General features: G+C 40.5%; 1 protein-coding gene across 3 annotated transcripts in view; it reads left to right on the top strand.

The window, feature by feature from the left end:
- SORCS1 (sortilin related VPS10 domain containing receptor 1) overlaps positions 1-14,913 on the top strand; it is a 261,592-nt gene that overhangs the window by 211,575 nt on the left and 35,104 nt on the right. For all 3 annotated transcript variants that reach the window (XM_066190961.1, XM_066190963.1, XM_066190962.1), the window contains exons 13-18: positions 326-417; positions 1,506-1,613; positions 2,593-2,710; positions 4,482-4,612; positions 12,135-12,248; positions 13,757-13,928. In XM_066190961.1, coding sequence (XP_066047058.1) covers positions 326-417; positions 1,506-1,613; positions 2,593-2,710; positions 4,482-4,612; positions 12,135-12,248; positions 13,757-13,928 — 735 coding nt within the window. The remainder of the gene's footprint in view (positions 1-325; positions 418-1,505; positions 1,614-2,592; positions 2,711-4,481; positions 4,613-12,134; positions 12,249-13,756; positions 13,929-14,913) is intronic.

Genomic DNA, 14,913 nt, shown 5'->3' on the forward strand with positions numbered 1-14,913 from the left:
ACATGTGCAAACACATGAAATTCTTCTTTAAACAAAAATTTGTCATCGAAAGGAGGGAAATTGTTGATACTTGCAAAAAAATCCTATTTCTAACTTTCTGTCAAGCAAGGGAAGAATGAATTTTCCATGTACCTGGAAAAACTGTGGAGAAAAAACTCCAAGCAATAAAAAACTGAGTCTAGGAAATATATATATATATAATTTCCTCTACTTTAAAATTTTCTTGGCACATAACTGTCCTGTGTCATGATCCTATGTAAAGAACTGTGACATCTTCTTGATGCTAAGGATAACAGATTTAAATAAGCACTTTCTCTTTTTCCAGATCTTTGAGGAAGAGCACAGTGTTCTGTACCTAGATCAAGGTGGAGTACTCGTTGCCATGAAACACACATCTCTGCCTATCAGACACCTTTGGTAATGACTCCATTTGTGCTAAATGTCTGCTGTCCCTCTTTGCAGATGCCAGGAAGTAGGCAGTTAGTATGTATCCAGTCTTCTGGAGCTATAATCTAGAAATTATTAGTTAAGATACTGGAAAACAGGTTAGAGAAAGCTAAGAAATTCTGGAAATTAGAGTTTATATAATTTTGGTTTGGCCAGATTCTGAGATATCATCAGTGTAAATCCATAACACTCCTGATTTACCATAGCTTGGCTTCTGGGATTTGATTGTTTATAAAAGATATATATATAAACATATAAATATATAACTTTATATATAAATATATAATTTTAATATATAAATATAAAACCATAAATACACACACACACATATATAGATATACACATATATATATGGTTTATGCCTTTGTCTCTCATTAGGTTACTGAGGTAGTCCTAAATTATTGATGAACTTGCCTTCTGTGTGGCAGGCAGCACTTTAAACCAGAATTTTGTTGAGTAGAGTCAGGGTTATGTAACTGCTAATGCCAAAGTGTCCTTGCCAGTTAGCACTCCTGAGTGAGGAGGTAGAGTATAGCTCTGTGCTGTTCTGTATTATTTACTTCCACCACAGTTAGTGTCATATCAGGATCTGAAACACCCAGACCCAAGTCTTAAGAAATGATGAGTGGTTCCAGGCTTTCACTTACACTCCCCACAGGGAGTGGTCTGAAGAAACTGTCATCCTCCAGAAATTAACCTCAAAATGTTTTATACTGGTAACTCAAAAACCAGATATTCAAAATCACTCTATTTGTTAAAAAAATCTTATGCTTGGGTGATGTTTTGCTCTTTGAGCATCAATCTTTAACATAACTACTAGTTTCTACCACTTAAATATTGGCCATGGGTTAGTGGTGTGATGCCAGACAAGCTTGATCGATGCTCTGATTTATGATGCTTCTCTCCAAAAAAATAGTTATTTAAAGGATTAAAAAATCAGAATCCAATAAGAGAAGCTGTTTTCCACTTCTCCGTAGCATCTGTAGTAGACTAGAGAATCCCCTTGAGTGAAATAGGAGAGTAGGGAAAGAAGACACTAATTCTGTATTCTCCTCTAGGTTAAGTTTTGATGAAGGGAGATCTTGGAGCAAGTACAGTTTCACATCCCTCCCACTGTTTGTAGACGGAGTTTTAGGGGAGCCTGGAGAGGAAACCCTCATCATGACGTAAGTGAGCATGCCGTAATGATGCTGTGGAGGTGAACCACACATTGCATTTTGGACCAGTGGCATTTCTGGTTGGGGACCAAACCAAGTACAATCTGAAGCCAAGAGCGTGCAGTCTTCTGTTGCTAAATCATCAGTTTATTTGTGATACGACTGAGGAATTAGCAACATGGTTCCAGAAAATGCATTATCACTTAGCTTATCAGCATGAAACTTGACTCCTCAAATTGAATGTGATATAAAACAGAATTACTGTTGACAGATCAATATTTGAAAGAAAAATGGTGAGGTGTTTTTATTACTGTGTTTTTGCTGCTACATTCTTTTTTTTTTTTTTTAATGAGAAACAGATAAGTGAAGACGTTCTTTTGTAAAAATGAATGGCAAAATATTGCCTGAAGGCTGACTCATGAAAAATTGTTTAGTTTCAATGTGGTATGCTGAGTTCTGCATGATGCAAAAATCTGGACTCACTATGCCAGAAATTGTGATATTTTGTCTGAGATCAGATTTGTAAAAACAGGAAGTATTTCTGACTGACCTGTAATAAGCAGAATATGTGGCTTGGAAACTAACCTGAGCTAAAAAAGATGTATAAAGAATGTTCCTTCAGGTTCTGATTTTAATTTGCATGGAAGGGATTCCCAAACCTTAAAACTCAGATTAAACTCTTGAAGGTATTACTGTCTCCAGCTCCACATCAAGTCTTCTCTTGACTCTTCAAGTTGAATCATTTTGGACATTGTCATGAGTGGGAGGGTCTTAGTGAACAGAATAAAAGCTACACGCAATTTTGCAGTTTCTAGTAGGGTTATGGATATTTAGCAGGCCATGCTTCACTTTCACTTTGTCAGTCCAGTGAAAATGAGTAGGACTCTCACTCTCAAAGCAATTGATCTCTGCTGGAAATCATGGTGACTGTACCTCTGTAACTACCAGACTTCCTTTTACTGTGTGTTCTTCCTCCTGCATTCTATAGTGTGTTTGGACATTTCAGCCACCGCTCAGAGTGGCAGCTGGTGAAAGTAGACTACAAGTCCATTTTTGATCGGAGATGTGCAGAAGAGGACTACAGGCCTTGGCAACTCCATAGTCAGGTGAGAAGCGAGGATGCTGGGGTGTGACCTGAAGTAGCTAATGATCCTACAGTTCAAGATCAGCACGACCCAATATCTTTTCCTAACAGTTTGGTGTGTCAGCTCATCCCTTACTGGGTGGGTCTGTTCTGTTGCACTGGTGTGTTGGCCTCAGATCGAGACTCTGAAATCCCTGAAGGATGAACAGTTGTCTTTTGGGTGTCATCCTGCACACAGGCAATTACCTCAGACTTATGCAGACTTGAACAACACAGCAACAGCAGAAAAACTGCCACTGAGGCCTGAACTCCTTCACTCTTGCATTTCTCATCTGATTTCCGCATCCTTACCTCCTTTCTCTCCTTCATCCTTCTGTGTCCTCAGAGCCAGTGTCTTAAGACCATTCTAGTTGTGTCACATTTGTTTCACCAATTTCTGGCCCTCTTAGCCTCATTTCTTGCTCATTTGTTTTAATCTCTGTTCTGTCTCTCCCTGCTGTGGGATTTGGGCACTTTATTCCCAAATTCATTGGCCCCCATGCCCTGCACTGTGATTCCTGGATGCAGCTGCTGCATCACTCTCTGAACCATGGAATTCATGCCCAGCAAGGTGAGGTGCTCTGCACAGTGCCTGCACCTGCCTCAGGGCACCTTCCCAGCTCTCCCAAGCTATGTTTCACAACAGCCTGTGTTTCATCAGGTTAGTATAAAATATGGCCCAAATTCTGTGGTTATATAAACACCACGGGCTCCACTGAAGTCTAGAGCAAAGCACACATTTATATCATCAAAGGTTGTCTTTCTGTATATATATCTTGCTGGGAAAGAATTTTTTAATAATGAATATGAAATGGAAGTAGCTTGACTCAGCCTAGCTCCTCACACAAGGCACAACTCTACACTAAAAATACCAGTTATTACCAGCATCTTAGATCTTTAGACGATGAAATATCAGTACAGCTTCCTTGAAATTCAAGGAAGCACAGCATTTTACACCAGTTGCTATTCAGGCCCTTCTGTTCCATGCCATCAAATCATCAAATCAAAGCCATGAAAAAATTTTCCACAACGATTTTAACAGCATAAAAGGTAATAAGTGAGACTCCACTGTATTTTGTTCTTTGCTTTCTTGTGCTTGTGTAAGCAAAAATACCAAGGATTTTGCAGTATTTCTTTGAGGATGTTGGCTTTGGAGCTTGCAGAACTATTTTTAGACAGGCGTCTGTGTACTCTTGCCTTTTGAATTCCTTTCCACTGAGATTGCAAGGCTGAGCCTTGTTCCCTAGATAGAAATATTAAGCAGGGTGCTGAAGATAGGAAGTTTTAGCATCTAAATAACAAGTCAAACCCCATAAAACCCAACTCATCCATGGGGAGTATTTACATAAACACACATTACTAGTTTCTACTGAATGAAAATATTCCCAGAGAGGTCAGACCAAAGAAATAAACCTGCTCTGTGACTCAGGTTGCAGAGGAATCAGACCATATTTTCAGTTGCTGTGAAATGGGCCTGTATCAAATGTTTATGGGCTTTGGAACAAATTCAGACCTGAATAAGATACATAAAGATACATAAGTAATCTCAGATAATTTCTTAGTGTGCACTGGAAAAGTTGATTTCGTTTCAGTTTGAGCTTCAGTAGCTTTAATTAACTCTAGCGTACTGAGATGACATTTGGCTTCCCATCCTCTTCCCCTGAGTAACACCTCCTGTTGCACAGGCTTGGAAAAGCCGGGTGACACAAATAGCCTGGTGGGCGTCAAAGAAATTTTTCTGGTTTTGTTTCCAGGGAGAAGCCTGCATCATGGGAGCAAAAAGGATCTACAGGAAGCGCAAGTCAGAGAAGAAATGCATGCAAGGGAAATATGCTGGGGCTATGACCTCGGAGCCGTGCGTGTGCACAGAGGCAGACTTTGACTGGTGAGCAGCGAGCAGAGGGTCTGGGGGCTCTCACACAGCACCACAGGTATTCTTAGAGAGGCTGTAAGCTTGCAGAGAGTAGAGATTAATAAATATGCAGGTATTGGAATAGGCTGCTCCCTGATAGTGCAGGTGTGTTAAAAGAAGGAAAGGTGGAATGGGTGTCTGTAATCTCCTCAGGCTCCCACAACATCAATGCTGAGCAGACCATTTTCCAGGTCACAGCTATGTGCACCAGGTCAGTTTAGCACATCTAACTTTAGCAATGACCAAGGGTGGCTGAAAGTGGTCTGAAGACATAAAACAGCATGTGGAAAAAAAAATCTTAACACATACACTCGTATATATATATACACGAGTAAAAGTAAATATATGCATATGAAAAGTATGCTTTCAGCTTCTAGAATCAACTATTTAGGATATTCTTGGGTCATTTGTTGCATCTGGACCATCCTGTTTAGCAGTATCCAGCAGACATTGCCTTTATAATTTGAGTTAATCTCCTTCTGAAGCCTTTTCTTGTCTGATGTTTGCTATGGGAAATAGAGTCCATTGGTGAGTTATGCATGGCATGATAAAATCTTCAGCTGCTGGTTTCACTTCAATATTACTGCTGACTCACAGCAATTTGCACAAAAAAGGCAGGGAACCACATTATTGAAATCTCTTTCTTGCCTCTTTTCTCCAAGCCTGCAAGTTCCTCAGGATCTTGGATGAGAGAAATGTTGGCTCTTTGGCAGTGGTGATAAACTCCCTTTGTGCCTCACCCACCCAGATCTATGTCATGTTACTAATTAAACCCAGATTCTGCTATGTGAATCCTGAAATGGTTCATCTCATTAATATTTTGTATGGAAATTTATAGCATATTCCCCTCTCACTCCTCCATAAATATAGAATATTTTTTTCTGTATAAAATTGCAGAATTGCAGGAGGCTTTTATATTGTGTTAAAAAAACCAATTTTTTTGCCCCAAACAATAACAATCATGAACATATTTTGGCACAGATTCTGTCAATATGGTTTCCTTGATGATTTCCTCATTTTCCATTTAGTTGTATTCTAGGGAGAAGATCTGTGTGTAGTTCATCATTTAGGTGTGCAAAGCTCCTGGATTTCAATAATTTAATATTTCTCTAGTAATGTAAAAAAGCTAACAGCCAAACCAAAAACCCCAAACCATCATTAAAAGCAAGGAAATTCCTTGAAGATTTTAACCCTCGTATAGGGCAGGCAGTACAATGCTGAGCCAACCTCATGGCCTTATAAAATAGTTCATGCAATTGACTCACAGTCAGTCCATTAGTGTTTAAATCCCTGGCACTTATAAGGGATACACATACCTGAAACTTCTGATGAAAATACGCTTTCCTTCCAGCACTTCTCTCTGAGAATGAATATATTTATTTCATTAAAGTTGACTGTGTGGCTAGCCACTATAAAACTTTGTTGCTAAGTACAAAACAAAACTACCACAGTGACATGCTGGAAACATGCTTTTATTTCTTTAATGTTCACCTCAAGGAAATTTTCTCCAAAGGCTCTGCTGGGCTGTGGGAGAATGTCTAAGAGAAAGCTTGGATGATTGGCCATGTACACTAGACTCTCACAGTCCACATGCATGAACAAGACACCTCATATCTGCTGGAAGAGGCAGAATGAGGACCTTTCTGATCAAGAAGAACCTTTCTCCTTCTTATGGAATCAGTTTTGGTTTAGACCAGACTGTTGTGATCCCCTCTAGTTCTCTCTGAGCTCAGGTTATTCCTACAGTCCTCAGACTGGGATTTCTGCTTTACCCATCTCAGCTTCCTTCCCTACTGCCTCTGATGAAAAAAGGCTGAAATACTGCTTTAAACTTCAGAAACATTTACCAGCAATACTCCCCAGGAGCATAATTTTACATAGATATGCCAGAGAAGGACAGAAAAGGAGAAAAGAAAATGGCAAGAAAAAAAGCAATTCTGTCTGCTAAGAAAGGCTAAGCTCCTGCTGCACCACGGTAACTTTCAGTGCCTGCCTTGTTGAACTCTTCACGAGGCTTCACTGCCAATTCACCCTGCAGAAGTTGGAGGGAGGTTTGGAGGAAATCAGGGTATGAATTCTTGCTGTGGAAGGGTGCCCTCTGTGGAGATCTTTCTTTTTCGGGAAGGAAAAAGCACTTCCTCACTCATGACATTTCAGTACTTTTGAATTCTCTATTTCCTTTTTTTTTTTTTTTTTTTCCACTGGGCAGGGTTCTTAATTGAAGGAGATTGAAAGGGACATGTATCTCCCCAGATAGGGAGAAGCTCCTTAGCTGTCCACACCTGATTTTTCAATATCAAAATAAATTGGACAGATTTTTATATTGTCAGTGGTTAGAGAACCCGTGTTTGTAAACAGCGTTGGAGAAAACAATAATCCCTATAATTGTGCTGTCATTGCTATTTAAATACTAAATTTATATGGAGAAAATTTTATTATCTAAGCTTGTTAGAGATTGGAGTAAAAGTTGTATTACGGTGGTCAGGTAAGTGAGAAAAAATGTTATTGCTGTTAATCCTGAAAGTCCTTTTTTATCAGTTCAAGGGAAAAATACCAGTTATAAAAGACACAAAGATTTTCTATTTTTTTTTCCTCCTTTTAATATCACAGAACTCCAGGTTCATGTCAAACCTGTATGCAAGCCCATTGGTGTACTCCTTTCTCAGGGAGAAGGGCACATTGGTTTATTGTTTTGCACAGCCACAAAACTGAGTGAGGTTAGAAGTGACTGTGGCTCCTCCAGCCTGGGGAGCTGGGCTGTTCTGCCAGCAGACCCCCTTTATCCCGGGCTGGCAGCCGCAGGGCTGGGAGCGGGTCTGGCTCTCCGGGAATGCAGGGAATGAGGCTGGCAGCCAGAGGGCAACAGCGCTTCAGGAATAATGCGGGACATGGATGCGCAGGAGACCTCGGCAAGCCTGTCCTAGCAACGGCCTAGAAACGAGAATCTCCTTCTTCGTTTAATTGATTTGGGTAAATGGATGACGCCGTTTCTGGGGTGTTATTAAAGCATTAATTTACCCAGTTTGCTCGCATTGTGCTTCTTCCTGCAGTCTGAGCATTATTACAGCGATATCTCTTCAGCAGAAACACCTCCTAGACACAGATGGAAACCTTTGGTGGTGTTCATCCTTCAGCAACCTGTCTCCCAGGTTCTTTAACGGGAACTTCGAGTAAAGTGTCTCACCGTCAGTCCTCCCTCTGAACCTGCTGTCATTAATACTGACAGCCTCTTCTATCAGTATTCCCGTACCTCGCACTTTCATGGGAAGCATGAGCCTGTTGATACTGGTGCTAGTGGGTTTGGATAGCCAGAGAGGCACAAAGGTGCCTTAGTGCAACTGGGAATTAGGTCTATTTATGTATTTCACAGATGATATCAGTAAGGATCTGGCTGGCTCTTTTTGTATTCTCTGGCATTTAAATTACAGCCCTGCCTGCTGAGGTTACTTCCTATGCTAGAACATCAGAGTCCTGCTGATCAGGAGAAAGTGTTCTGACAACCCCAGGGAGGCAGGGGACAGACACTGAGACACAGATTCTGCTGGCTTTGTGTGTCACCAGCCTTCAGTTCAGATCGTGCAGGTGCTGGCTCTGAAATACACCTGCATTTACACCCTTCGGTTATGGGCTTGCTTGGCTAACAAATAGCAAATTAGAATGAATTTTTAGTTCATTTTGTGGAAAATGCAGATTCACTATGCAAAATCTACAGTGCATCTCTGCACCTTTAAGGGCCTTGATATCTACCAGGCATGGATTTACTGGAAAGATTATGAGGATTTTAGGTTCCATATCAACATAATCTGGTATAGCTCGACTCCAAATACTGCGGTGCAATTATAACTGTACTCCTTTGTAGATCCACAGTTCAGACTGTAGCTGAAACCATCCTTCTCTGAATTAAATCCCATGTCAGGTCCTGTAGAACTGGGGAACAAGCATAACTCCCCTTTAACACAAATCTACACTTGAATCATGGTTAAATGTTAGAGAATGGTGTTAAGTGAATAAAAAGGTAGTGAGACTTTTCCGATGCTGTGGCCACAGTTATTTTTTCCCACCGGGGCTTTTGGAAACTGCAGAAAAAAGGTGACTATTTTCAGAGATAGCTCAATTCCACCCCATTTAATGTCCAGAATATTTGGAAAGCACAGCATGCAGAAACACAAAAAGCATTGTCATCTTCTGTCGTAGCTGACCTTAAGGTGAAGCTGTTAATCTTAAGAATTTCTATGATTACATGCTAAGTCATATCTTGATTTTTAGAAGTTATGAACATGGCAATCACTCATCTGAATAAACTGGTTATTTCTCTTTCTTAGAGCAGTAGGATTTTAATAGTTTCACATGAATTAACAGTTCTTCCAAACAGTATGTTTGTCAGGTCTGTTTTCAAATTACAAACTTCCTCAGGGGATTTCTTTTCTTTGATTATTACCTATACTGAAAATAACACTAGAAAAAGGAATTTATCATGAGCATTGAGCAAAGATACAAAACATCTGGAATGAATTTGTATCTAATTACAGAAAGGAGCTTGCAGTTCTACTTGACTAAGACAAATAGGATTCCAGTTTAAACCAGTAAAAGGGTAAAACCATAATCAGTGAGAGCCACAAGACAGGCTGCTTCATACTGATAAAGCAATCCCTGATGGCAAACGTTCCACTCCTTTTTAGGAGATACATTATCTGTGTCACCTGAGTTCTTTTCAGGCAGGCACAAAATATCATCAATCTATGCAAATTCCAATTCCCAGTTCCCAGGCAATGACTCGGGGAGCTGATTGCAGGCTGAGGCTGATGCCTCAGAGATTTCCCATCTCCAGACTTTGCTTTTACTGGCTCATGCTATGGACATCCAATTGATGGTAATGCTTCTTGATTGCTACAAAATCCTGTTGTGCCAAATTGTAGGCAGCAATTTGTTGTCAGCATCAGTGTTCTGCGTGCAGCAGCCTGTAGCCAAGGAATTCATTAGATTCCAAGACTGCGGAGGTGAACGGGCGGCTGCTGCATCTGTGGAGGGATATGGAGCAGCAATTCATGTCATTTACTGGGATGATATTTCTGTAGGGTCTTAATGAGCCAGATGATTTGCAAGCCTGAAAACAGCACTGTGAAACTTCTGTGCTTGTAACTGTTTCTGCTGTGGAAAATCCTAGGATTTCTTTCCCTTGCCTTTGAGAAATATGATCCAAGTACAGTCAAAACTAGTCAAGTCCAGCTTGGCTTGTTCAGATTTACAGGTAGGAATAGGAACCAAAATAGTAGCTTGAATCTAGACATGTGCATAGTAATAAAGCCCAGACTACTGCATCAAATTGGATTGTGAGTACTGATCCCCTCTGAGGGAGATTTCACTGCATTAGTTTGTTTTGTTTTCACCTGATTACAGAACACTGTGTGTGTGTACAGTGTTACAGTTTTTTAATTAGAGTCACACACGATAACTTAGGAATACAGTGCTGCAGAGTGTTTACAAATGAATTACAAAAATACGGGAGTCCCATTTGTATGTAAATATTTGTTTTCTCCAAGCAAATCAGAATGGTGTTATTCTTCATTACAAAGTATATTCTGCAGCTATAGTGTTCTTATTCCAACAAGGATGATTATAAAAGCACATGGCAGTGGGAAAATTGGCTGGCTGATGCTTCCAAAGCAATTTAGCAGCACTGAGTTGCAACCATCTGAGTAAATAGATTGATGAAAATTCAGTCAAAAAAATGAGGAAAAGACCATTTAGGTCATCTACTTCATTGCTGTTTCCTGGAGTATGTTCTCAGTTACTTGTTGGAGATACCCAAAGCGCCACAGCTGCCAAAATGTTCCTTTGGAACAGTCATTCTGTCTTATATTTGTTTGGTTTTCTCAAGTGATACATAGCGTTAATTTTCTTTTGCTTAATGTCGTCTTTTTAATCTTGCCACTTTAAGATTGCCTCAAAACATCTTTTTTTTTTCTTTATTCAGAAGAAAAAAGTTGAAGCAGAAGTAAAAAGTGGTAACTGAATTATTTTCAATGTCTTTTCTTGATAACCAGTACAAAACACTCAACAAAGATAAATCGAAACATATTATCTCCTTTTTTCTTCTTTGTCTTATAGCTTAGACCAGTACCAAGCTTCTTAACATTGTTTCCTAGTCACTCACTACATTTTTTTAAAGTAATCAGGCTTTTTCAAGACACCTGAACAAAGTCTTCATTAAGTTTAACACTCTTCTTGTTGTTAATATTTTTCTATATCTCTTGTTGATGATCTGGTAGGTCTCACACTGGTCATGGACTGGTGGCTGTCTTGTGACAGCTCTGGGAGGGGCTGGAGCAGACGCTCCACTAACTCTGGTCAGGTTGTTGGGGGTTCATCCATCTCCTGTTTTTTCTCTCTGCTTCTTTACATACATACACGAATATGAGCCCTTAATCACATAATCTAACACTGACCTAATCTTCTTTTTTTTGGAAAATCTGGCTACTTGATACCAAGACATTAAGGATAATAAGTAAAAAATAGTTTGCAGACAAGTGCCATTTTAAGATCAAAGATTGTGTTGCAGCTGGAATATTGGAGTGGAGTTGGTGGTTCTGTATAGCAGTTCTCAGAAACAACATCCCATTACTTCTCCGTTATGAGCTATGGAGAAGGCTTAGTAAAAGGAATAAGAAAGATTATCCAGCCAAGCAGTCCTCATTACTCAACGGCTGGAAAGTAAACCCACATGTGAATGGAATACTGATTAAAGAGGTTTTCTGTTTGTTGGATTTTTTTTCCTGCAATAACATTTTTTATAGAGTCTTTGTTTACTTGGAATCGGAAACAATTTGAAATGTTTTTTTTAGTGAAACCAAAGCAAATTTAGTCATAGCTAAACTCAAATTGTGACAAAAGATTAAAGTTTGACTCGTTGTTTCTAACATGTGATTTTTGGTAGCATTTCCTCTTCCAAACAAAAAGAGAATTGAAGATCACAGAATTCTTTTCCATTACCAAATATGCTGTTAATGCCTTTAGGCGAGAGCTCTCTCAGGGCTGTAAATTTTCCTCTGTATCCTGTGTGATAAAGTTTCCAAATGCAATTAGCTTTTTAGCCCTTCAGTTTTCCAAGATACAACTGAGACAGTGGTTTAACTTAGCTTAGATTTCTGTGGGTTTTTGTTTTGTTTTTATACATATATATATATATATATTTGACCCTAGATTTGATCCTGAGAGGTACTGTTATTCTGTGGAGATAGAACAATTGATGCAATACTCATAAACTATCTGCTCTGGTTCTTCCTTTTTATACTGGGATTTATGCAAGATGACTGCCCCAATTAAAAAAGCTGAAGTGGAATGAAGAATCTGTTCAATCAGTGTAAAAAAAATAACAAAAACCCTAGTAAACAGATGGAAAACAATTAAAACTTGTATTAATAGTAGAGAGCATGAGCTAATACCGTGTTTGTTCTTTTGGGGTTTTATGTGATTGTTTCTTTTAATGTTACAACAGTGATTATGGATATGAACGCCACAGCAATGGCCAGTGTTTACCAGCATTTTGGTATAACCCATCCTCCTTGTCAAAAGACTGCAGCCTTGGACAGAGTTATCTCAACAGCACTGGGTAAGTGGCTCACCAGGCTTTATTTAGCTAGTATGGATTTAACCCGGTGACAACTACAGATTACACCTGCTGTAGATGTGCCAGAGCTGGCTTGGGACACCTTGGTACAGAAGCCCTTGGGACACCTTCATCACTACCTTTGTTGGGTTGCACATCCGTCACTCCAGATCTTTATCATGTGTGGCCCAGGCTTTTCTCTGAAAGATGATGCCTTAAAGAAGCCTGGGGGGAGACTGTAAGGCCAAATCATCAATGTTTCTGAAAAGACTCCTCTTAAAATCCTGTGAGATCAGGCAGAAACACTAGAAGATAAATTAGTGGAGAGAGATGAAACTCATGTACATGTGAAGTAATAGATGGGCTGCTAGCCTGCATGCTGACTGTTCTTTGGCCCTCTTGGAAGTCAATGGAAGATGTAGTTTAAGGTAAGATCCTGGAGACTTCATTTAAGATGCAAGTGATAAAAGGAAATAAAGCAACCCAAGTTGTTTGGAGGGTTTGTGCACTGAAAGATGGGCAGAATTTGCTTTTTGCTTCAATTCTTACTGTTCTAGCCCTTGAGGGTTACATCTTAAGAGACTCTTGCCTCTCACAACTAATGAGAAGTGGAGAACATGTGAGAAAACTTGTTAAACTTTGCCCAACAGTGTAATAATTGAATACAATGCCATACTCTATGTGTATATAATTTATTCATAACTTTACAGTTATTTAACTAGTAACATAATTTTATGGTTTGGGCAGTTTATGGAACTGAAACTCCTGGGGGTCTGAGACTGGATGATTAAACCCCTTCGAGTTTCCTTGGGGCTCTGCCCCGATGGTGACTTGATAGAAAGAGGCAGCCTTGATCCAGTTGTCCAGAAACAGAATTTAATATGCCAAAATAACAAACAACAAGGTGTCCACTATATATGGAGCAAATTGGAAAAAGGCAGTAACAAGGGGCCAAAGGCAAAAGGAAGAGTGCAGAGTCAGACAGGGATATGTATGCCTCCTGGTGTGGAAGGAGTTAAGGCAGGGTCTGAGGGAAGGGTCCAACAGGGGAGAACTATTAGGAATATTAAAATTTCTGCACCAAAAATCAACCTATGGTAACACAAAGAACGAGGAACCTTCTAGAAATGATTTGCATGCTTGAACTGAGGGAACATGTCAGTAAACCTTTTGCTTACTTTACTTAGAAAGGTGTTTCCCAGGACATTAAGCAGGGGTTTTCTTCTTCCCTGGGGAAACCACTGTCCACATGGTGCCTTACATGATATCAAGATACTCTGCAGGAAATTATCACATGCCATTAACAAGAGTATGACATGTGATACTGGATGACATGTGATTCCTGGTACGTTGGGCACACGAGGAATTATTGCTTGGCTGAGACAAATGCTGAAACACATCTGGGAATCTTTGTTTTCTAGCAATCTCCTCAGTCTAAAGGAACCCACCCCCAGCTAACCCCGCCGTGCTCCTTGTCAGCTCCTGGCACAGGTCTCCCTGTCCCTTCACAGGTACCGCAAGGTGGTTTCCAACAACTGCACGGACGGGGTGCGCGAGCGGTACACGGCCAAGCCCCAGCAGTGCCCGGGCAAACCCCCCCAGGGCCTCCGCATCGTCACGGCCGACGGCCGCCTCACGGCCGAGCAGGGCCACAACGTCACCTTCCTGGTGCAGCTGGAGGAGGTAGGCTCTGCTCTGCCCTGCACCCCGGGCCCCACGCCTGTGTCCAGGGCGATTCGTGCCGGGAGAGAAGTTTGCAAAGAGACAGAGTGGTGTAAAGTCACTCACGGCCAGGATGTCACTGGGTGGAGTTTGCTCCAAAATGTATGGAGGTGAGAGGGCTGTCACAGTGGTTCCCAGGGTAATATCTGGGAGAAGTTGATAGAAACTGGGAATTTGGCTTATTTTGGGAATTTCACAGGCGAGGTGAGGACTGCAGTTTTGGGGTTCCCAATGCCTCTAAGGGTCCAGCCCTTGCAGATTGGCTTGAAATAATGATAGCAAGACTGCTCTTCAGAGGTGTTTTGTAAAGTGAAAGGCTTAATAAATGGAAAATAACGAACGTTACAGAAACAAAAGAAATAGCTGAGCACAGGTGTCAGAGAAACCTCTGACACCCTGATAAAACCACTCCAAAAATCCCATTAGTTCCTCTGTGCTCCTTCTTTAGTATTCGATGGTTCAGGCGGCCCGTTTGGCCACTGGCCCAATGAAATCTGCAGCAAGCTTCGAGCTACACTTTCCAAGCCTAATCAATGCTTCTGTGCTGGCACTGAGCCAATTACTGTCAGGACAGCAAAGACATTTCTGGGACCTTTACCTTATAAGAAATACAAGGGGTGAGTCTCAAACCTTTCCCTAAATGGAAAACACTTGCTTGGGTGTGGGGTGCTTTACTACACTGCAGGTTTGAATTCTGATTCCCCCACCCTTAACTGTGTTTTTTGTTTCTTGCTGTTTTTTGAAACTGGATTTCCGTATTTATTTTCCACTGCCTTTAAACCAAAGATGACAAATAGTTCACATGCAGCTGGGTCACCATCACACAAGTTGGTACATATTGTTTAGGCATTTATGGGTGAAATCTCAAGATATCCTCAGCAGGATTAAGTCTAAAATTTATTGCTATTGTGAAGTTGATTCGGGCTCTGATCTGTGTTTTTGTTGT

The sequence above is a fragment of the Chamaea fasciata genome, unplaced genomic scaffold (assembly GCF_029207755.1).
Source record: "Chamaea fasciata isolate MVZ Bird 193981 ecotype frontalis unplaced genomic scaffold, bChaFas1.0.hap1 SCAF_9, whole genome shotgun sequence".
Taxonomy (NCBI): domain Eukaryota; kingdom Metazoa; phylum Chordata; class Aves; order Passeriformes; family Sylviidae; genus Chamaea; species Chamaea fasciata.